Raw genomic sequence first — 24,353 nt, 5'->3', positions numbered from 1 at the left:
AGCAGCAAGGAGCAAGACACAGTTGAAACAGCTTCAGTCCTGAGGAAAATCTCATAGGATCATAGGAGGTTACTAGGTTAATGGCCCTGGGGCCCTTCCAGGCCTAGTCAAGAGTTTATCCCCAAAAAGAAACCTCATTCAGTACCTGTCACCCCTGCCAATGAGGGAACAGATGGAACCCCTGGGACAAATTTGTGGTTTCCCATCCACTCACCAAGGTTGCGCTTCAAGAGGGTCAGAGAGGTGCTCTGTTTGACATGTATGGGAAGTCTATTCCAGAGATGGGGCAGGCTCTGGGAGAGAAACTTGTCTCTCCAGTAGGTTTTGTTGATGTTGCATCTTAGATTCAGGCCTTTTGAGCGGGTAGTGCATGAGGAGTTAGACTTATAGATATGGAGCATCTGTAGTAGGGCAGGGTCCAAGATTGCCTTGTTGGCGAGATACCGATCACCTTTAAGCAATCTGTATGATACTGAGTAGAGTGATAATGATTTGAGCCTGTCTGCATAGGACAGGCTTTGGAGGCCATGGATTATCTTTGTGAGGTATCCCATTGGCCTTTTCAGTTGGTGCAGATGTTTGGAGAGGTACACCCCCCCCCCAAATGGGGCATTATACTCAATTATTGGTCTAATGAGGGAGGAGTATAGAGAGATAATAACCTCCTATTTTTCTAGATGCAATCCTTTTACTTATGAGATGAACCAAGTAAAAGGCTTTTCTGACCACTGCTATGACATGATGGTCGAATGCGGGGTTGTTATCAACCAGAATACCCAGGTCTCTCACCAAAGGTTGTGTGCTTAGGGGATTGCTATTGATGTGGTAATCAACAGGGGTCATGTTTTTGCTGAATGGTATGATGATACATTTTTTTGCATTTAGCTTGAGGCCATGACTTGGGCACCAGTCATTAGTTGCTGTGAGTCCCTCTTGCAGTATGTTAACATAATTTCAGGAGTCAATAACAGCACCCAACTTACAGTCATCTGCAAACTTGGTCAGCCACAGGCCTTTTGTCATTGCCTGGACCTCGGAGAAATAGATGCCAAAAAGTAGGGGTCCCAGGACAGATCCCTGTGGAACTCCACTAGTGACAGGTCTGCTATTGAAGGTGGAGGTGCCTATTTTTACTTTGAGGGTCCTGTTGGTGAGCCAGTTGGCCACCACCTGATGAGACAGGGATTTACATCAAGTTGTGTTAGCTTTTTGATGATGCCTGAGTGGGGGAATTGTGTCAAAGGCCTTGGCCAAGTCAAGATAAGCTGTATGTACTGACTTTCCCTCATCCAGGGCCTTGGTGACAGTCTCAAAGAAGTCAACCAGGTTCGACAGGTAAGATCTGCCCTTGACAAATTGCCTGGATGAAAATGAAGATAGAGGCACCACCACCCTTAGTCTTCGTGACCTTATTTTGGGATCAGAATGTGTGGAATGAGGTATAGCCTGGTGAGGCAGGGGTGCTCTCCGCAGCCCTGAACCAAGTTTTCGTGACCGCACAGACATCATCATTATAGATACTGTAAGAATAGAAGGAAAATGTCTTTTTGAAAAAGGGGGGCTGGAAATCAAAGAAATAAAGCTAAACCATAGAATCAAGTAGTAATTGACACACATGCTGCAGGGGGATGGAACCACATCTCGTCACAGTGTAGAAAAAGAGTAAATGACATGGTGGGAAGATCTAGGACAAATTTTAGGCAGAATGCAATTGCCCGTAGCAGCATAGGTAGTGTCCCTTCCATACTCCATCCTTTAACATCAGATAAGGAGTACCTTCTTGCTATAAGGGGTGATGCCTTTAATGCAAATGAGGATGCTGTTCAAACCATCAGATGTGGTGTGGAAACCAATACTTTCAGACCTCAATAACAACTGAAGTCAGGCAGTGCAGAAAGGTTAGTGTGTGACTGATTTTACAAAATTATGCTGCAATGTAGTTGACTTGACACTTGTGTATATATAACCATTACATGTTTCATCATCAGGTATGGCACCAGCACTAGCTGTGGCACAAACTCTGCAGGCACAATGCGTGATAAATGCGCGACATCATAATTTTATGCAAAAATCATTCCACTTCTCTCAGGTCACATTAACCACAGCTTGACACAGAGTCAGGACCAGAAATAATTGCATCTAGTGTCTCAGCACAGCAAGCTGATGTTGACAGCAGAATGGCTATTATTGATGATGCCATAACTCTCATACTTAGAACACAGCCTCTGAACCAGTCTCTGAACAGTGGTTCATAGCTGCAAGGTATGCTAGTAGGACCCTGTACTCCACAGCAGATTGATAACTCCATAGGGAGTGACACAGGCCCATACACACAACATCCTAAGGACATGACAATACAGCTGATTCAATCAACACCAACTTCTTACACACAAGTGACTACACTTTCAGAGGTAGCAGTAGCTACTGTCACACCTGTGCACAGAGGTGCCAAGTGAAGATATATTTCACAGTAATCTCCAGAGGCAAGCAAGGCCTTGACTACCAGCATTAGATGTGCTGTAACATAGTTCACACATAGACTACTGTTACTGAGGGTCAGGTAGAGAGAATTCAAGTTTTTCAGGGTATATGTGAGGAATTTCAGCAGTATGAGGGAATGGTGGAGGCCACAGGCAATGCCATGATGATGATACTTGTGTGCAATACGGTTACACACTATGACATCCATGTCTGCCTCCATGTGCACACTACTAAAGATGTACTGGACACACACTAGACACACGTGGGCAAGGACTGTGCGCATGCTTGTTGCATGAGTAGATCAAACACCACGCAAACTTCCACAACACATGGTAGTCAAGGTATAGGTCCTTTATTGCTGTTAGGTCAATGTTAATGGGTTCCCTGCATCCAGTAAATATACTTATTGGAATAACTGAGCATGAAGCTCACATGCTAACACTTGCTCACAATCTATGGAGCCATCACCTACACTGTCTTTAGGATACATTGTGTATGATAACTTCTAATTATAACTGACATTTTGAACATCAGTAACACAGTACTTAATCAAAAGTCACTTTTCAGACAAGTCCTACTCTGCTGTTCTCCCTTGTATCTGAAAAACAGTAAACACACAATGGCAGGGAATAAACACAGTCTTCTTTTTTTAAAGGCAAGTAATACTTTTTTGTGAGCCCACGCATTTATCATACCCTGTTTTTGACAATGCAGGCAAACAATCACTGTAAATCACTCTAAACATGTTTCAAAATAGTTAAAGCATGCCAGAATACCTAGCACTTATGCCACTGATCTTCAATGGTGTACAAAGGACGATTGCAAATATATTATGAAAAAATTCTCAATATGTGGAAACATGTCTGATGTGCAGTGTAAAATGACCATGCACCTTTCTGCATAGCCCACAAACAACACTGCTGGTAATGGACTGGTGTCATAGCCTAGGTTCAAGATAGTAGCCTGCAACACCTAGAAAACAAAAGAGGGAGGGGAAATATAACAAAAATGAGAGGGGAGCTGAATACTCAGTACTACCTATGCCACTCTAGAAGTAAAGAAATGACTATGATCAGAGACAGTACTGACAGTTTGCATTCACCAACTACTTGATCAAAAGGAATCCTACCAAGCATAAAAAGGTGGTACAGTGAACTCATGCACCATATATGGGGATTGTGGGCACTGTCAGGATGCTTGGCCAGCATGTTGGTGATGTACCCATATGCACCACACACTAACTGGCAGTTGATGGAATGGTAGGCCTTCCAGTTCAAGCACCCCTCTTCCTGTGGTCCAGATGGGGCTCTAATAACAAACAGGGTGCAATCTATTGCACCAAACACTGCAGGAATGCATGCCATTCTGTAGAAGGCAAGCATGGTAATGACTCAGTCTTGGGGGTCACACTCAAAAATAGATATACTGATCCACATGTGTCAAGAGTAGGCCAAGAAACTGCAGAAGTTTCCTCAAAGCAGAAGCCTGTGAGATACCAGTGTCCCCAGTTTGTTTTTGGCATGTCTCCATGGCAAGTATAGTGAAGGCTATACATACCTAGGTACCACCAGGTGCAGAAAGGCCATGTATCTCCTCAGTTCCCGGCTGTGGGCCATAAAAACTCACCAAAAGCCATAGTATGTCCCTGTCCAAGATTTTCTGAAGTTTGGATGGATTAGCCTTTGCCTATATCCAGGTCTTCTCGGCAGATTAGTGCCATTGGGTAGACCAGGTTTTGGTATGATCAAGATGAGCAGGTCAGAACAGGAGACGGCAAAGCATCTTCACAGATTGCAAAGAGGATGAAAAAGGTGCATTTTAGTTTTTTATAAGCCTTACAAACACAGTGAATATAAAAATAATTGCAGGAAGGTGGGAACAGCTACTTATTTGCATAGAATAGTTGTAGATTTTTCACACATTTCTCATTCACATCCATTATAACCTCATTTAGATAAGATTTTCTCAAACTTGTCCAAATGGCTATGCTCAAGCACAGCAATTGTCTGTAAATCATTCCTTAGTTGCACTTAGGTGCAGCATGTATAAATACCACTATTACATACATACATACACATATGCAAGTAAATTTTTCAGGCACAGGTAATAATTCCCTTCTAGTCTGCCAATATACCAAAGCAGTTATTCCCATAATAAGTGTCCAAGTTGTTCTTAAAATATCTGATATAGTGCTTGCTCTAATATAGTTTGGTAGTCTATTTCATGAATCAGCTAATCTCTCAGAGAACCAATTAGTGCACCTTTCATTCCTGTATAGTTTTCTATATAGGTTGTCTGATGGTTCTCTACTACCTTTTGATAACCCCAAACATTTCCAGAGGTAGCAGTCTCTAAATACCCTATACAACTGAATAAGGTCTTTTCTTAAATGTCTATATGAGACACTGTACGAGTTCAAATATTTTTGTCTTTCATAATAACTTAAATATTCATATTCATGGATGCTCTTGGTATATTACCGATATACTCTTTCCAATTTACTCACGCTTGACGTCTTATAAGGTTTCCATATTGTTATTCTAAACTAAGGTTTGGGTCTAATTTATTTATTTATTAACAATTTGTTTACAGGGATAGTACACTGGGCTTAGAAGAGCCCATTTTCAATGGAGGCCCAGGGAGAAAACTCCTTAGACAGTATGCAAAAATATCTACATGTGTTCACAAGTTATTACACAGTTTAAGAAATTACAGTATACAGTGGATAAGAACAAAACATATATATATAAAAAAAATTAATGGCGTAGCACATTTTGTAGAAACAAAACAAGTAATGCTATAAAAACAGTAGTGCAAGTTATTATGCAGTTTGAGAACCTACAATTTGAAAAGAAAGTAGGACAAAAACATATATAAAATAAAAAAAAACATTGGTGTAATATGCCCTGTGTGGAGCACTGGGGTAATATGCACACAAGATAGCACAACTGTATAAAGCAGTAGTGGCAATGAGCCTCACATGACATATTAACAAATCTGTAGAGAAATAGGGGAAAAAGAGTTATAAGTCTTGTATTATACAAGAGAAAAATGTAAGAAATAGTAGGGAGTAAGTAATATTTGAAGAGAAAAGGAGGATAAGAATAGTGGATGAGGATTGAGGCTCTTTGATTGCTGGGCCAGGGCATGGTCATCACATCTTGGTGGCAGTGGTTGGGATATCCTATCACAGTGTTTGGCAGTGGTGGGATCTACTTCACAAACTAATTGGCTTGTAGTGGTGTGGGTAGAGCGAATCACTGTAGCTTATGTACAGTGATCTCTAAATGTGTTTTGTACTCTAAAACAGCCACACCGTTTATACTCAGAGAGCAGATCACAATTGTTTTATTTCTTTTGTTAGCTTAGTGTTAGTCAGTGTGAGCAGGCAGCATGTCAGCAGATGAGTATGGAAAGCTGACAAAGAGCCAGCTGGTGGAGATGTGCCAGGCTAGGGGCCTGGTGCATGGAAACCTGACTAAGGCATACCTGATTGCAGCCTTGGTTACAGCTGCATCAGAAAACAGCAGCCTGGAGGACAATCAGACTGACAGTGGAGATACAATATCCTCAGAGAATGGACAGCTCAACCTTTCTGCAGTGGACTTAAAAATCCAGCTGGAGAAAAAGAGACTTGAGTTGGAGGCTAGGAGTATGGAACTAGAAGCAGCCGAGAAAATGAGGAGTCTACAAGCTGAGGAAAATGAACGGCAGAGGAGGCATGAGAAGGAAATGCTGACTCTTTGCCAGAGTCATGGAGGTAATGGGGAAGGGAGTAACCAGACCCCAGAAGCACTAAACGTCAGTAAATTTCTCCAACAATTTAAAGAGGGGGATAATTTTAATAGCTTCATTCATATGTTTGAGTGAGTATGTAAACAGTATGAAGTTGACCAAAGGCTCTGGGTACGGATCCTGACCCCCTTACTCCATGGTAAATCTGTAACTTCTTTAGCAAAAATGCATGACATTGACTGTTTTGATTATACTGCTGTAAAAAGACACTTGTTGGAATGTTTTAAGCTAACACCTGAAATGTATAGGAAAAAGTTTCATGAGTATAGATGCAAGGCAGATGAAAATGTATGTGAATATGTTGCTGAACTGAGCACTTATTTTCATAGCTGGGTGAGTGGATGCCAGGTCACCACTTTTGAAGGGCTGGCAGACCTTTTGGTAAAGGAACAAGCCCTTAGCACTTTGCCTGAAGACATGAGGATCTGGTTAGCTGATAGACAGTGTGCTACTTCAGAGGAGTTGGGGAAGAAGGGAGACCTATACCTAGCAAGCAGGGCAGCCCTGCACAGGAAAGGGACCCCCAGTACTGATCATGGGACTAAAGGAACCCATGGTGGGCAGCACAGACTGCCCAACAGAGTCTACCAGTAGCAGGGGAAGCCACTAGTCCAGGTACATGTTCAGGAGCTAGGGTTAAATGTTTTTAATGCAACCAGTGGCGCCATGTGGCATACAGATGTCCATGGAGGCAAGGTGGGGAAGCAAAGGTGAGGGAGCCAGTAATTGGGAAAGACAAAATGCCAACAGTGGGTTGTCTTGAGACAACAGGGGTATGGAACTACCATCCTGCAGATGTCCTGAGAGGGAAGGACTTGGATGAGGCAGTACTATGTGCTCATGCAGTTACATACAGTGAGGCTAGGAGACAAGCATGTGGGTGTGGTAGCCTGGGGGAGACCCAGACAGACTGCATACTTGCAGCCAGGACTGCTGAGGTGGTTACTTCAGGGAGTGAGCTACACTGTAGCAGTAAGACTGAATGTGAGCCACAGCTGCTTGTGGGTACTGATGTTCCCTTGGACAGGGTAACTGCAAAGGTAGAGGTGAGTAGTAGTACCCAGGCTGACAGTGAGGCACCACTGTCAGAGGATGCCAGACTTCCTGTGGAAGGGGAGCTGGGAAGGGTTACAAGGAGAGACTTGAGACAGGCTCAGCTCTCAGACCCTACATTGCAAGGCCTGAGGCAGGTAGCTAGGGAGGCACCTGACTCTCAAGGGAAGGGGGAATCTGTACACTGGAACAAAGGGTTACTGTACAAAGTGTGGACCCCTGAGGGAGGGCTAGAAGGTGAGAGAGTACACCAGTTGGTAGTGCCTAGAGCTTACCATCTGGCACTTCTAAAGATAGCCCATGATATTCCCTTTGCAGGTCATATGGGCATAAACCGTACAAAGAGGCATATTATGCAAAACTTCTATTGGTCTGGAATTTCCAGAGATGTAACAGGGTACTGCAGGACCTGTGAGCAGTGCCAAAAGGTAGGCAAGGCAGGAGACAAGGTGAGAGTTCCTTTGATGCCTTTGCCTATGAGTGAGGAGCCATTTCAGAGGGTAGCTATGGATATTGTGGGTCCTCTGAGCACTCCACATTCCACAGGGAAAAAGTATATCCTAGTGATTGTAGATTATGCTACACGATACCCTGAGGCAGTGGCTTTGTCCTCCACTGAGGCAGAGAAGGTGGCAAATGCTTTGCTAGAGATTTTCAGCAGGGTAGGTTTCCCAAAGGAAATGCTGTCTGACAAAGGTGCCAATTTTATGTCAGACCTGCTGGCTTGTCTGTGCACATCCTGTAGGGTGAAACACATGAAGACCACCCCCTACCATCCCCATACTAATGGTATTATTGAGAGGTTAAACTCTACAATCAAGTCCATGCTATGGGCATTTGCAGATCAGTTTAAGAGGGAGTGGGACAAATATTTGCCCCATCTGTTGATTGCTTACAGAGAGGTTCCCCAGGAATCCACAGGTTTTTCACCCTTTGAGTTGCTGTATGGGCATAGGGTGAGGGGACCTCTAGATTTAATTCAAGATGAGTGGGAAGGTGAGTGTGAGTCTCACAAGGAGTCTGTTGTGGCATATGTCCTGAACCTCAGGACAAGGCTTAGGGAACTCATGGGACTGGCCCAGGAGAACCCGGCAGAAGCCCAACAACAGAAAAAGGTGTGGTATGACAGGAATGCTTGAGCTAGGGAATATGCTGCGGGGCAGCAGGTAATGGTTCTCATTCCTATCAGACACAACAAGCTGCAAGCAGCTTGGGAGGGACCCTACAAGGTGGTAAGAAAGGTAAGTGATGGTAACTACTGGTGCTAGACAGACGGCAGGGGCACAAATTGTACCATGTTAACATGATGAAACTTTACCATGATAGGGAGGCCCTTGTGCTGAGCATTTGCAGTGGATTGTAGGAGGAGTCTGAGAGAGATCTTATGACTGATCTCCTCAGTGAGGCGTGGGCTGACACCTCGGTGGAAGGGGTAGCAATGTCCCAGCAGCTATCTCCTACCCAGGTTAGAGAAATCCGAGCAGTGTTGCAGGAGTTTTGGGGCATGTTCACCAGGAAACCAGGGAGCACCCACCTGGTGCAGCACCAGGTGGATACAGGACCCCAAAGGCCTATCAGGCAGGCCCCTTATAGGGTGCCTGAGAGAGTCAAACAGACTCTGAGGGAAGAAGTACAGGAGATGTTGAAACTAGGGGTGATTCAAGAGTCCAACAGTCCCTGGGCCTCACCAGTGGTGTTGGTGCCAAAGAAGGATGGCAGCACCAGGTTCTGTGTGGATTACAGGAAATTAAATAGTCACACAGTGGCAGATGCTTAACCCATGCCTAGGACAGATGAGGCCTTAAAGCAGCTGGGTGGGGCTAAGTATCTTACAACCATTGATCTTACCAAGGGTTACTGGCAGGTGCCCTTGACTCCCAGTGCTAGAGAGAAGTCAGCCTTTGTGACTCCTTTTGGCTTGTATGAGTTCACAAAGATGCCCTTTGGGATGAAGAATGCCCCAGTGACTTTCCAGAGGCTGGTAGAGTTTGCCCTTGCTTACATGGATGATATTGCTATCTACAGCCATTCCTGGCAACAGCACCTTCAGCATGTTAGGGAGGTGCTGGGCAGACTACAGAGGGCAGGGTTGACCATTAAGCCGAGCAATTGTCAGGAGGAAATGACAGAGGTCTCCTACCTAGGACATAGAGTGGGGAGTGGTAAGATAAGGCCAGAATCTGCCAAAGTGGAAGCCATTCAGGCATGGCCTGCACCTGTTACCAAAAAGCAGGTGAAGGCATTCTTAGGGACACCAGGGTACTACAGAAAGTTTGTTCCCAATTATAGTACCATAGCTGCTCCCCTCACAGACCTGACAAGGAAGAACAGGCCAGATAAGGTAGTGTGGACCCCAGCATGTGAGCAGGCATTTCAGAAGCTTAAGGAAACTTTAGGAGGGCCCCCTGTGTTAGCCAGTCCAGACTACAGCAAAGACTTTGTTGTGCAGGTGGATGCTTCAAACTATGGGTTGGGGGCTGTACTTAGCCAGATTTCTTAAGAGGGAGAAGATCACCCAGTAGTTTATCGCAGCCATAGGCTCCAACCCAGGAGGGAATGCTATGCAGCGGTAGAAAAGGAACATCTAGCCATAGTATGGGCACTAGAAAATCTTCAGCCTTATCTGTATGGCAGAAGATTCAGTGTGATGACAGATCACAACCCTCTAACATGATTAAACAGAGCCAGTCAGCAAAATGCCAAGTTACTAAGATGGAGTCTGGAGTTGCAAACATATGATATGTCAGTGCAGCACCGCAGTGGGAGTAGCAGTGCCAATGCAGATGTGCTCTCAAGACAGGGAATAGGGTGAGGTACACCCAGATAGACATCACACTCTCAAGCAAAGTTTCTCAAGGGGCACATGAAAAACCTGTTTGAGTTCCCCGGGTGGGGGGGCGTAATGACTGGGGAGAGATGGGCGAAGGCTACCAGCCTAGTCAAACAGAATTTCATATATAATTCTGGCATTTGTAAATAAATGTAAAAATACAGGCATGTTTTCTTGAGTGTAAAAGAATGCTGTGAAATGTGGAACTGCAAAATATGTGACAACATTGCACTCTACTGGCCCAGTGAAACATGTTGTAACACTTTCATGTTAGAATTCGGATCCAGTGAGTCTGGATGAAGGTTTCATGCCCATTGTTTTAAGGCTGAAGTCTATGACCATAATTTAAATGTGGAATGTGCTTTATTGCTCTGGTTTCTGTTAGAGTATACATGTGAATTGACTTATATTGTTGTAAGCTTCTGAGCAGGTGTTAAATTCCTAAATAATGCAGTTTGTTTGCCTGGGAAAACCTAAGTGTCAACATGATGTAATTTGGGAGGGACCCAGCAAGCATATTTGTTAGTAATGTTTAAATATTATTTCTCGCAAGAGACTAGGGAGCATTTTGATCTTAAATATCTAACTCAGCACTCTGCCTTATGCTCATATGTAAGTTTTAGCACTGTGATTTCTTGTAGGAATAGTTAAAGCTAGTAAATATTAATTAGGTATTTGTCTTTGAAATCAGATCTGTCCTACTGTATTATTTTAAGTTTCTGTGTGATCTTTGAACTCTTAGATATCTCTGTGGTGTAGTAGTTTTGTCTTGTATTTTAATTATTTATTATTAAATATTTTTAAAACCTTCTACCTGTGGCTGGTTTATGTAGAGATAAATTATGCTTTAGAGTACATTATATATTTATAGACGTTATTGTAATAGGCCACTTTAAAATACGCCTTAGAATGTATAATCACATTACCAGTTGGATAATAATATTGCACAGTAATAATTGGACACCGTTTTAAGGGCCTTTTAGTAGCTGATATTATTAGCTGGGTGGTGGCAGGGTTTACTACTGTATGGTCTGGGTAAAGGGGCACAGCTGGAGAATGTGTCAGCCTTTCCCAGGAGTGTCTGTGAAGTTGTATAAATACATATCTCAAACTGTGTGTGTGTGTTGTGTCAGCTACCTGGGCAGGGACATGAAGACTGGTTGGACAGAGAGGGTACTGGAGGTTTTAGCTTACCCAGCTAGGCTGAGACCTGGACCCTATAGCTGTGCCAGTGGGGAGTCTTATTGGGGACCTGGTGAGCAAGGGAGCAACCAGCCCCAAACTGACTGTGATCTCTGTGTGCACTTAAGGGAAATTATACTTTACTGTGTGTATTAGTTATCCTTTCCTCTCTTCTAGGAGATGACCTCCCTGGTGTTAGTGGTGAGGATTGAGACTCCTTGATTGCTGGGCCAGGGCACGGTCATCACAACTACCATTAACCAATTGGTTGATATAATTTGAAAAACTCAAAACTGGATCGAGCCATATACCCTGGTCCTTAAATGAATTTACAGTTTCAATCAGTGTGTGCTGTATTAAATATCCATCTTTCAATCTATGTCTCTCAAATATCATATGCTTAGTTTTTGCTGTATTAATCAGCATGTTATTCTCCTGTGCCCAAATGGTCAATTTAGATAAGTTCTTTTGCAGACAGGCCCTATCTGTAATATATATGTATTCAGTTTACCCATGTTCAAGCCATCTGCATACAGACGGTGAAATACCGCAGATGAAATAAATAGATCTGAAAGATGCATCCTAAACAAGTATGGTGCTAAGACAGAGCCCAGTGGGACACCCTGATTGTAACTTAGAATTTCACCTGTCCAATTGATGTATGATATTTGCCATGTCCTATTTGTAAGCCATGCAGCTATCTATCTTATCAATTAAGGTATCATTAATACCTTACTGTTCTAATGTATTGATCAATGTTTTGTGCATGACCCTATGAAATGCTGATGTTAAATCTGTATAAATTACATCACAGTACAATTTTGTTTTATTTTTAGTTATTATTATTATTATTATATTGTTACAGAACATCACATTATGGGTGGGTTATAGATCTGTTTTCATCATACGCATGCTGATATATGGTTTCAAGTCCCAACCTTTCCAATTCTGACAATAATTTAAGCAAAATAACCTTATCCACAACATGAAAGTAAATCTATGGTTTTGTATGACTCTGAGGCTGTTTTACCCCCATTTCTCCTAAAGACAGTTTTAACAAGGGCATGTCTCCAATCTTGAGGAGACATATTTAAATGATCTAGTGAATAACAGATATAATGATACTGTAAGTTCATGCTGAAGTGTTATTAGGTCATTATTAGTAACTCCATCTTCTCCCTGTGCTTTGTTTCGGTCCAGTTTACATAGTTCATTTTCAATATAATCTAATTTGATTTCAGTATCTGAGGTTACCTAGATGTCACTAAGACAGCTTCTCACCCACTTTTTGGAACCAAACTGTTTTGCATAAGATTTTGTAAATATATCTATAACCTGTTTTGTCTGAGAATACATTTTAGAATCTACACACAGTTTATCGGTTTGTATGTCTTTACTCCTACCACATCTTATGTACCTATAAAATGCTTTCCTATTATGCTCAATACCTTTATATAAATTTCCTTCAAATTTTTCTGATCTTGTCTCATGCTATGTTTAATTTATCTGCCCAGCTTGTTTATTTCAGTTTTTAAGATTACAGTTCATCTTTTCCATTTCTAGTGTTCTTGTCTCTCACTTTAATCAAGTATCGTTTTATGTTTTTGCATTCAAATAATTTCTCTTTCAAAACTTTCCATATTCCTTCTGTAGTTTTTCCACTGAACACATCACTCCAGTTGGATTTACATAGTTACTGTTTTGATTCTGTATAATCTGTTATTAATCCTCTGTGCATTAGTTTAGATATCAGTGTGGCAGAATTATCTAGCAACAATTTAACGTTTATAATCGTATAGTCATCAACAATGGTAAACATTGACAGGAAGTAACAGTCATTTCCTTAGGAATGCAAACTAGTATGTCTTGTTCCATGGTAGGCTTTTTTACAGTCTGAAGCAACTGCTGTTCTTGAACATACGTTACAAATAATGTCCTTACTACTGTTGAATCAATCTTATTCCAATCTGTTTCTGGTAAATTTAAGTCCCAGACAGTATTATTCTTCCCTGCCATGTTTCATACAAGAAATGTATGAATTCTTCTAGGTCTTCAGCACTTGACTTTGGTGTTCCATACACTCCTACAATACTTATATGTTCTAGGGTTGTCCTTGTCACAGTTACATAATCTATTGTATTGGTGATATTGAACATGTGATAATCACAGGTCTCATAACAATATTTAATCCCTATCACAACACTTTCACCTGATTTTTAAAATGTCTGTTACAGTAAAAATATTTATACCTGGACAGAACTGTTTTCCTGTCATTGTGTTTAACCATGTTTGACAAGCAATAACAATATTATCAATCTTGTGAACACTGAAATTTTTCCAGTAAAAAAATATTATGAATGCTCCTAGCATTAACAACCGTCAGGAATACATCAAATGTGACTATTTGTGAGGTGTTAAAAGTTTGACCTGGCAAAAATCCTGTCTTGTGTTTGTCAAATATTGCAATCTATCTAAGCAAAATTTATTTTCCCTGGTATTGCCAAGTGCACACCATCCTGTTTACACATGTGTGTCCTAAATTAGGCTTGGATGTTCTACACATTTCCATTTTTTTTAAAATGGGCCATCTTTATCATGTAGATATTGACCCAAAAAATCTATTCATTCACTATGTCCTGTATCACCCTGCTGTATGTGATTTGTGAAAAATATATTTTAACACTTGTGCAAGCTATGCTATCTAAGAGGACTGTAAGTTCCGTACTAACAGTAAGGCAGTCTTTGCAGATAAATAATTTGTACCAGCATTAATAAACATAGTTCTATAATTCCTTATTTTCTAAGGCCTTTCTCACATCCTGTATTTTGCTCCTGGCAGGAAAAGCACTATACCGTGTTAATTATTGTCTCTGAAAATGCTATTACCATTTCCCCTAATAATTGAATCTCCTATTAAAACTATATCACTTCTAACCAGATTTGAAGAATTTTAATCTTCTAATTCAGAAACATCTGCTCTATCAGTTGTTACAAAGGAATGATCTTCATCACCATTGCTCTTATTAATCCCACTGCTTTCATTGCTTATTACATTTGCAACATACAATTCTCTTCCAGCTGCCTTTGTACTTCTACAGCTTGAGTCATGTTGTCAGCTCTGGTCTCTCTCCTCTTTTCCCTTATAGTAATGTTCATCAGTCCTTCCAAGTTCAGTTTTGATTTCTTCTTTTTTACCTGCCCCCTTGTCTCCCTTTTCTACCTTCTTTTTTGGAAAAAGACAGGTTTTCAGATAGAACAACTTTCTCATTCCATGTAATGTGTATGCTTCATAACAAAGCAGTGTCCGTTTCAGTTTGTATTCTCTTTGCATTAGAGACATTAATCATTTTTTTCTTTCCTTGTTATTTGTTGTGAACTTCTTTCTTTCTTTGTTTCTTTAGATTCTTCTTCATGCTCTAAATCAGCAGGCTGATGAATTACAAAACTGTCATCAGTGGTCATGAACAATCTTGGTTGACTGATCTTTATTGACAATAGACACTTCCTTTCCTAAATGCGTTCTGTTTGCACTTTCCCTAACATTATTTATTTCATCAGTCTAGTCATTAATATATCTAACATTAGTTCTTTAAACTGTGCCAATTGCAGAAGTGTCCAATCATTATCAGTAAGTCTAGATTTACCACTAATAACTGTAAGAAACTCTTGCAACTTTTGACATGAGCAGCACTGTTCACCAGTGTTATTAGGTGCCACTTTTAACTATACATAGCATTTTTACAGTATACAAGATACTTGTGTTTTAGCAAATCATTAATGGTATACTCATTTAAGGAATCCATTTTCAGCTACAAAGGAATACAAAAATTTAAAAGAAAAGGATAGCCAGAATCAGTTACCATACAATTCAAAGAGATTTTAAGTCAACTTCTATGAGAAAAATCACACAAACAGTATAAAACTAAATATTAAATTAAGTACAATAAAGTCAACACTCTGACATTTAACCAGTTGTGCCAGTCACACAAAAGCTCTATTTCCTTACATTCTCGTGCGCTAGCTTCTGTTCACGTTCACTCACAGTTGCAAATCATTATAACAACAAAGATCAGAAATTACAAATCAACACAGGATTGTTTCAGATAAGCTCCTAAGTGTAATAAGTGCAATGACTATGAATGCCGATCCACATCCTGTGTTGGATTGGCATTTGCCATGAGGTATGATGGTCTCTAGTGGCTTTATTTATACTGGGGCTGTTACAGCACAGCCCACTTAATAGTTGGAGGAGAACTAAGATTCTGTCTGCTGATGGAAATGTATGTGGTGCCATCTTCAATAAATAATAAATAAATAAATAAATAAGCAAATGATCGATCAATCAATCAAGCCCAGAGCTGAAGAAAGGGTTCACTGAAAATTAGTTTTGGAAACTGGTGTTTGATATAATGCAGTATATTTTTCTCAAATAGAAGGAAATATAAACTACAGATAAAAGAAGCAAAGTCCACACACCTCATGAACAAAGTGTAATTTTATCCAACTCTGGGTTTTTCTGTCTAAAACATACGGCCTACTTTGATAACCCCAAACAGTACAAACGGAAAACTACATGGAACCCCTCCTGCTTTCACCAGACTTTGCCTTTAATCCAAGTCCTTCAGAAACAGATTAAACACTTCCGAGGCCTACACTCCCAATCTTTGTAAACATGAACTTTTAAAGCATTAGCTGTAAAATAGTCAAACAAATTTTCAAAAGCCCAGACAAACATGCAGTTCAAACCCCTGTGCTATCCATTCTACTCTACAATGATCATTAGCTAACAAGATTACCAATCCCCTTACATACTTATTAAACTTCTCCTTAACTACTGGACTTGTACATTAACAATTTAAACATGGCTTAGTTATCCCTTTCCTAAACTTCCTTCCCTTACAAATTTACAAGTCTTCATTCTTATTTCTATTCTGTAACCTGTCACGAAAATGTTATCTGCAAAGAAGCAATGGAATATACCATTAAATATGGCCTCTTTATGGACTTGTAGCATGGTTTCATTGATACACATAGCTTGTTATACAAATGCAAATGGCATATACTATAAAATGGAAACTGATATGTTCACAGGAGGTATCTGCATAGCTCTAAAGAGACTTTGAAGGATACATCAACAAATCCTAGTAATGAAACTTCAAAAAATAAACTTTAGAAGTGAAGTACTCAAATGGATGTTCAAGCACCTATACTAGAGAACCTTTAATATATTCAACTGTAACCAACTCTACACTGTCATTTTCACCTGAGGGGTACTGCAGGGCTTTTTGAGTAGCACAGTACTTTTCCTCCTATTTATAAATAATATATCTTATGAAGACAGTCTCCTTCTACACACATCCAGACATGTTCAAATATCACAGCACACTTCAAATATCACACCACGCAGATCCAGACCTGCTTCAAATATCACAACACACAGATCCAGACTTACTTCAAATATTGCAGCACACATATCCAGACCTACTTCAAATATCACAGCACACAGATCCAGACCTCCTTCAAATATTACAGATCCAGACCTACTTCAAATATCGCAGCACACAGATCCAGACTTGCTTCAGATATCACAGCATACAGATCCAGATTTGCTTCAAATATCACAGCACAGAGATCTAGACCTACTTCAAATATCACAGCACACAGATCCAGATCTACTTCAAATATCACAGTACACAGATCCAGACCTGCTTCAAATATCACAGCACACAGATCCAGACCTACTTCAAATATCACAGCACAGAGATCTAAACCTACTTCAAATATCATAGCACAGAGACTTCAAAAAGATATAAATAAAATCTAGAAATACTCATTGCTAATAGACTAACCCTAAATACATCCAAAATAGCTACCATGTACTTTAGGATGCCCTCAAAAACTCAGAGACAATTTGAAACAGTTGAAAAAAAAAAATATATATATATATATATATATATATATATATATATATATATATATATATTTAGACAAGCAATTACATCCTGTTCTTGACAAAAAAATGGACTGTACTCAATGACACCAAACATTTTCTCAGGGATTTACATCATTTTGTGAATGGGAATGTGATTAATCTAGACAGTGTTCTTTTGGTAACACTAGATGTTGAATCCTTTTTCACCTGTATTCCCAATTTAGAAGGCATTAATATGATTAAGTCCTTTCTTACTTCACATAGTGATTATGATGTTAGACAGATAGACCTTATCTGTCTTTTTTAGAAGTAGTACTTGAAAATAATGTTTTTCTTTTTCAAAAAGATTACTATTTACAAAAAGTTGGCATAGCTATGGGCACTTCTTGTGTCAATAGCTACGCCAACATGGTATTGGAACAATGGGAAGAGCAGTTTGTTTTTAACTGTCATTTCACATCTAAGGTGCTTTTTTATAGGAGGTTTGTCGACGATGTGGCTTTGCTATGGGGAGGGATGGAGAAGGAATTGGCAGACTTCATTGAATATCTACACACAATGACACATTTTTTTAAAGTTTATTAATACTGTATCCCCTTCTGAAATGTTTTTTTTCTTGATGTATGCATTACCGAGGATGCAATAGTTAATTTTTCTGCCACTTTATATACAAAGCCTTGCAGAAAGAACAATATCCTAAGGCGTGATAGTATGCACCCCTCTCATGTCTTTAAAAACATCATGAAAACACAAGGGATGAGGATTTCCAGATTAAATAACACACCTATAGGGTTTGACAATGATTTAAATCGATTGTCATATGGTTTTGAGTCCAGGGGTTACAAAATAAAAGAGATTAATGAGATGAGGCAAGCTGCTAGGTTACAGAGATCTACTCTAGCACAACCCTATTTCTCGAACATTGTTCCGTTGGGACACCAATGTGAGAATATGAGACCTGTGACCCTCCCACTAGTGTTGCCATATGCTAGTGATTTTAGGAAGATCAGGCATATGATAGATGCCAATTGGAAGATCTTGGCAATGGATGCTAGGATTAGGGATATAGTGGGTGATAAACCTCACTATACCTATAAGAACAAGAAGTCCCTTAAACAATGACTCTGCTATAGAGACTGTGAGCCAGTTGAAATACAAATAGGTGCCTCACTTGAACTAGATGGTACCTGTCCATGTGGGTCATGCAGACGTTCTTCTTCTATTGATGCTTCTAATATTTTTATACACCCGGTTTCCAGAAAAGGTTTGAATTTAAGCTGTCAGCTAACTGCAAGACTCAAAACATTATTTATTTAGCAACCTGTATGTCATGTGCCAGTTTTTATGTTGGTAAGTCAAACAGGATGCTGTGTGAACGGGTTCGTGAACATAAATATGCCATGAGAAGAGTGGATCTGACTAATGCTCTTGCCAAGCATGTCTTTGAGTCAGGCTCTACACATTGGTTTAAGTTTAAAGTGATTGAGATAGTACATAAGGGACTTAGAGGTGGTGATTTTGTGAACTATACTGAAGAAAGGGAACTATATTGGATTTGCAAGTTTTTCTCTGATAGGAAACCTGGTTTGAATAATAAGGTTTCTTTAAAACCTGTTCTTAAATCTAGGGCTTTGCATAGATGATTTTTACTGTGTTCTGATTGGTTGACCAGTTTTTTAAATTTCTCAGTTAATTGTTGTTTTATTCAGTCTGATGAAGAACCTAGTGTTTGAAAGTGCTTACTGTTTTGCTGCAATTAAAAAAGATTTTGTATAAGCTGTGGTTGCAAGGAACTTTGATTTTTTTACTATTTTTCTGTTGACTTAATTGAAAAGTTCCAGCTTTATCTTGTTGAGAGGTCTCTTCTTCAGTTTACTTTTGTAAATATATAAATGTGTTTAAACATAAATTTTATTTATTTATTTGACATTTGTTGACCGTGAAAAGTCCGACTTGGCAAAAACCCGTTTTCAGTGGAGGCCCGGGGAGAAAAGCTCCAAATATATAACAAAGTTAATTAAGTACACAATGAAGAAAATTGCAATTAAGATTCAGCAACGACTGACTAAGTTACAGCATCAAATTAAGTAGGTAATAATTTAATAAAACAAGATATAGCATATACAATTAAGTTTCAGCAACAGTAAAATAAAATTTTGTCAGCAACAAATAGATAAAATAAAACGAGTAGCTGGACTGTACAAAAAGACGACAAGTTTACTTGCTAATCAAACTTGGAACAAACAGCTCACTGAAAGCTGGAAATACAGGCACTAGAACTGTACTTAAATCCTTTCAAAACTGCTGCTCACAGATCTAAAATCAAATCTTTTTATTTATACATAAAATGATGAGCACGTTTGTCTTTTTACATAAAAGACTTCAGACAATCAGGTTATACTCATGCTTAAAAAGTATTTTAGACCAATAAAGATCACTTAAAGTAACCATGTGATTTTTCAAGCCTCCCAACAAGCTCCACCTAATTCATGAAACACTGTTAGGCCATAAAACACACTCGTGTGAGGTTAGCTTATTACTCAAGACATCTACCCCACAAGCAAAAGGTGTAAGGTTCAGCTCTCATCTGGGGTCAGCAACTGGGCTCCAGATGCCCAAGCTTAGCACAAAGCCCATCACTAACCCACAAAAACTAGTTTTTACAATTATAAATGCAGACAACATTGAATGTTGAAAACCAGCTTAAAAACATTTATTATCTCGGTTGAACCCTTAGCTTTAATAAATAAGCTATTGATGCATTTTATTTAAACCTGGCTGGAGGTCAGCATTCAAATAAAGATCCCAATAAAGTTCAAGCTTTTCAAGGGTTAAAGTCCAAGGTTCCCCTCTTTAACTCTTGAAAAGCATGAATCTTATGGGCAACTGTATTGTTTTTCAACAAGACCAATGGATTTTGACACTAAGGTATTTGAAATTTATACTTTCTCCATTACTTTTATAGTCTGTTGCTCTCCTGACTAAGGAATGCATAAAATACCACTGTAATTTTTCTAACTACCTAGGACTGTCACCGTCCTTTTGCTTTGTTAAAAAAACTTGTGTCGTGAGTTTTTTGGATAGTGTTGATTTTTCTGAATAAAGTTCCTGTAAGGTGCAAGTGCAAATTTCTACATAAATACATTCATTTTCTTAACTGACATAACATGAATTTCACATTCATATAAATGGTTACATTTTGAATACTATTTTCTTATCCACACCAGCTTTTGATTGTTTTCATATGGCAGTTTAGTGTTTAAGAATATGGCATCAGTACAACCATACTCGTATACAAATTAACTTTAAAATTACTACTCTTTTCTTAAGTGATATATATATATATATATATATTTTTTTTTTTTTTTTGCATGGGATCTGAGATTCAAAACTGAGCCCTTTCAGTAGCCAACTCCCTTACTCCACACACTGAAAAAATATTTTGTAGAACATATTTCATCTTTTGAGTTAAACTAAAGTTTATAATTCTGGTACTTTTAACAATAAAGCCCATGATTTCATTTGTTAAGTGTATTTCCAATATAAAAAGCAAGAATGAGTGGCTCTGCATTTTTGCCATTTGAAAATTCTTTCCTTGGGTATATTACATAGTCATCTTACAAGCAGCTAGCACGTAGCTCGTTTTTATGGTATTTTGAGTGCCATTTCTTGGTTATGCCTTGAAGAGTTTCAGTGCATCCCTTTGTGCAGGTAGAATAATGGGATTAAAGTTTCATGTCTTCCTGTCGACATACATAAGACATGTCTGAGTCGACAATATTTCATCAAGCCAAAAACAGATGCTTTAAGAATGACTCCGTTAAAGGTGAGTCATCGAAAAGTATTGCTTACTATGGTAACGGTGTGTCTGAGACCACTAAACTACTAAAATTCACAGAAAGGCACTTTCTCTGAGTTGTGGTACTCTCAGCATTTTTTAGACAGTTAAGAAGGTACAAGGGTATAACCCAATAGGTGAGAATGTGGTAGTTCTGTCCTAAATGAAGGTAATGTTATTTTGATTGTCTAAATTTCTTTCTTTTGTTCTTTCCTGTCAGTGGATCTTTTCTGAAGAGTCCTGGTTCACTGAAGAATGAAGCAGCCATCACTGCCTTTTGTCAGTAGTGCCATCCTATTGTTTTATATATATATATATATATATATATATATATATATATATATATATATATATATATATATATTAGACTGCTTTCAATCAGGGATACTGATTTTCATTTTTCCAAGAAAATACCAGCAAATCGCATATTTGGAGTCTCTGACAATTGAAAAGATGCGATTTTCATGGAATTTGGCATTTTAGGCATGAGAACTAATTCATTGTAAAATGCATTTCTGCTTATATTTATTATTTAAAATATTATTATATTATCTAGCATTACGGAATTCTCTGTACCTAGCATCTATTTTAATTTCCATTATGTATTGACGCAGAAAAAAATTATAATGAGATCATTGTAATTATGGGAAATTACATTTATAAATCATAGCTATAATTCCCAGATTTCATCTCATGAAAATGAAATTTCATGTTTTTTTGAAAACCAAAGATCAGTGTCCCTACTTATAATACTCATTATAGTATTCATGGAGATGGCTTGCCCAATGATGACTCGATAAAATCATTTGCACATCCTGCTAAGTTATATTACAGTATCAGTAACTCAACATGTGGTGCACTTACCTTAGATGTTAAAAGATCAGGAGGCTGTTGGTTCTGTCATCACCCCAGATGTTTGGATTCATGTTCAATTACTAACATTAAACTGTGGTTCCCATCTACCTGCGCTAGTAGCAGCTCGGGTAGATAATACCAGAAATGATTTTAGAATGTGTGTTACCTATTCAAATGACACTCAACCTATCTGTGACACCATTAGGAAGCACTGGCATATTTTGACTACTGATGCCAGATGCAGGGACATCCTTGGAGAAGCGCCATCCTTTTGCTATAGAAATAATAGCACCATTAAGAAACTGCTTTGCTACAAAACTCCAGTTAGCAACAGACCCTGTATTTTGGTTAGGAAAGGAACACATCCATGCAGGTTATGTAGCATGTAAGTACATTCAAACTGATGACACCTTTATGCATCCTGTTACTGGAAGTACTTTTAAATTCAACTTCTATGACAACTGTACTAGTAGCAACCTGGTCTGTTTGACTGTTTGTGATCAATGTGGATGTTACTATGTTGGTAAGATGAACTGAATGTTGAAGAATCGTATCAGGGAACACTTATATGAAATAAGCAGATGTGACAGTAGGAATGCTTTATATAAACATATTTATAACACTGGTATTGAACACTCTTTTAGGATTTTAGTTTTGGAATTATTGACTGTAGGAGCCAGGTGAGGTGATATTAAAACAAAAACAGAATGCTTAGCAGTTAAATGGATGTTAATTTTACAATCTGTGGTGCTGCGGTAGCATTGTCGCCTCACAGCAAGATGTTGTCCCGTTCGATTCCCAGCTAGAGCGTCTTCTGTGAGGAGACATGCGTGAATGGGCATACCTTCGTTGAAGGTTGTGCATCAGGGCTGGCAACTCAGCATGTACAAATCCACTGCCAATCATTAGTGGGCCAGAGTTCTGCTGTGGCGACCCCTAACCGGGAAAAGCCGAAAGTCACAACAACAACAACAAAGGGAAAGAACTAAATGAGCATATAACTTTAAAACCTTTGCTGAGGACACATGACTTGACCAGGTGATGTTGAACTTTCCTGATTGTATTTAAGCACTGTCTCTAGTTTGCTTTTAGATCTGATGAAGCACCTGTGGTGTGAAAGTGCTCCTCTGTTATATATTGCTTACTGTTTTTATTTTTTGGCTTAAACAAGTGTTTTATACAATGCTGTGTTAGCTGGTTCTTTTGTTTTACTTGTTAGATACAGAAGATCCCACAACACTTAAAGAAGAGAGCAGAGGAATTTCCATTGATACATAGAGAGATATTGATAACATTAACATTCTGGGATGTTTTCCTAATTTATAGCATTGATCAGAATACAAATCCCATTTCCTTTTCTTTTCAGTAATTTCTCTGCAATACACTACCCCATTATTTTAGCCCCAAGTCATGTGACATATTCCTCATTTCATGTCTTAAATGTATTTATCTTCCAGTTTGATTCCCTCTGAATTCTGACCTACAATTCCTGTATTTGTTGCATGAAGCAAGAAATATAGGAACTCATAAGCTGCTGGTCATGTATATTAACACATACCTTATATTACTTTAGATACTGTTTACATACACACTATATACCTTTCTACAAGTTTACAGTTTTCAATTCAAAATTAATAGTTATTCTAAGAAGTTGATTATTCAAAATTATATACATTTTCCAGGATTACTAGTCCTAAAAGTACACAGGCTAAAATATTGTAAATGTACCATAAATGAGAGAAAATAATTCTTTACCGCTAATACCAAGAAAATAACTGAGTATAAACAGTACAATTAGGGTCACTCGTGAGTTGAACCACATTTCATTGTGCATACAGAATTATTAATAATTAACCTCACTGTAGTCTGGAAGATCTAAGACGCCTTATACATGCCTTGTCATTTTGACTTTTTTTAGGTTGATTTGTGTTTCAGCCATTGTTTGTTACAGACTCCAAATATGATTTAACTTAATAAATAATGTAGAATGTATGTAGTGGTGTAAGAAAACAGAACCATATCAGATGTTAGACTAAATTATTGCACTGTAATAATATTAAGTATCCACAAAGGACTTACAGAGTTTAACCCACATACCTGAAAAGAACTGAAAAATAGTTCAAAGTGCATGCGTATTTCCCATTCATATCCTTTGAAAGTGTGTGGCATTCCAAGGAACACAAAATAGTGTACACCAAAGACAAACACCAGCACCAATGTAGATTTGGCAAGTTTCCTAGAAGATGTGGATGAAAATGAACATTTGTTAGAAACAACAAATTCTTGAAAATTCAAAATGTAGAAAATGTTGTTACTACTGGTCCTTAACTAATAAGGATATTTATTTGAAGTAAATTACAATCATTTGGATGCATTCAAATTCTAAA

At 38.8% G+C, this 24,353-nt stretch overlaps 1 protein-coding gene across 1 annotated transcript in view; it reads right to left on the bottom strand.

Moving 5' to 3' along the window:
- PTH2R (parathyroid hormone 2 receptor) overlaps nucleotides 1–24,353 on the bottom strand; it is a 1,294,618-nt gene that overhangs the window by 134,680 nt on the left and 1,135,585 nt on the right. Inside the window, exon 10 of the mRNA XM_044075404.1 lies at nucleotides 24,064–24,202. Coding sequence (XP_043931339.1) covers nucleotides 24,064–24,202 — 139 coding nt within the window. The remainder of the gene's footprint in view (nucleotides 1–24,063; nucleotides 24,203–24,353) is intronic.

This window comes from Protopterus annectens, chromosome 6.part1 (genome assembly GCF_019279795.1).
Source record: "Protopterus annectens isolate FY-2018-M chromosome 6.part1, PAN1.0, whole genome shotgun sequence".
NCBI lineage: Eukaryota > Metazoa > Chordata > Ceratodontiformes > Protopteridae > Protopterus > Protopterus annectens.
Note: the sequence above shows the minus strand (reverse complement) of the source record. Positions and strands in the feature narration are given on the sequence as shown.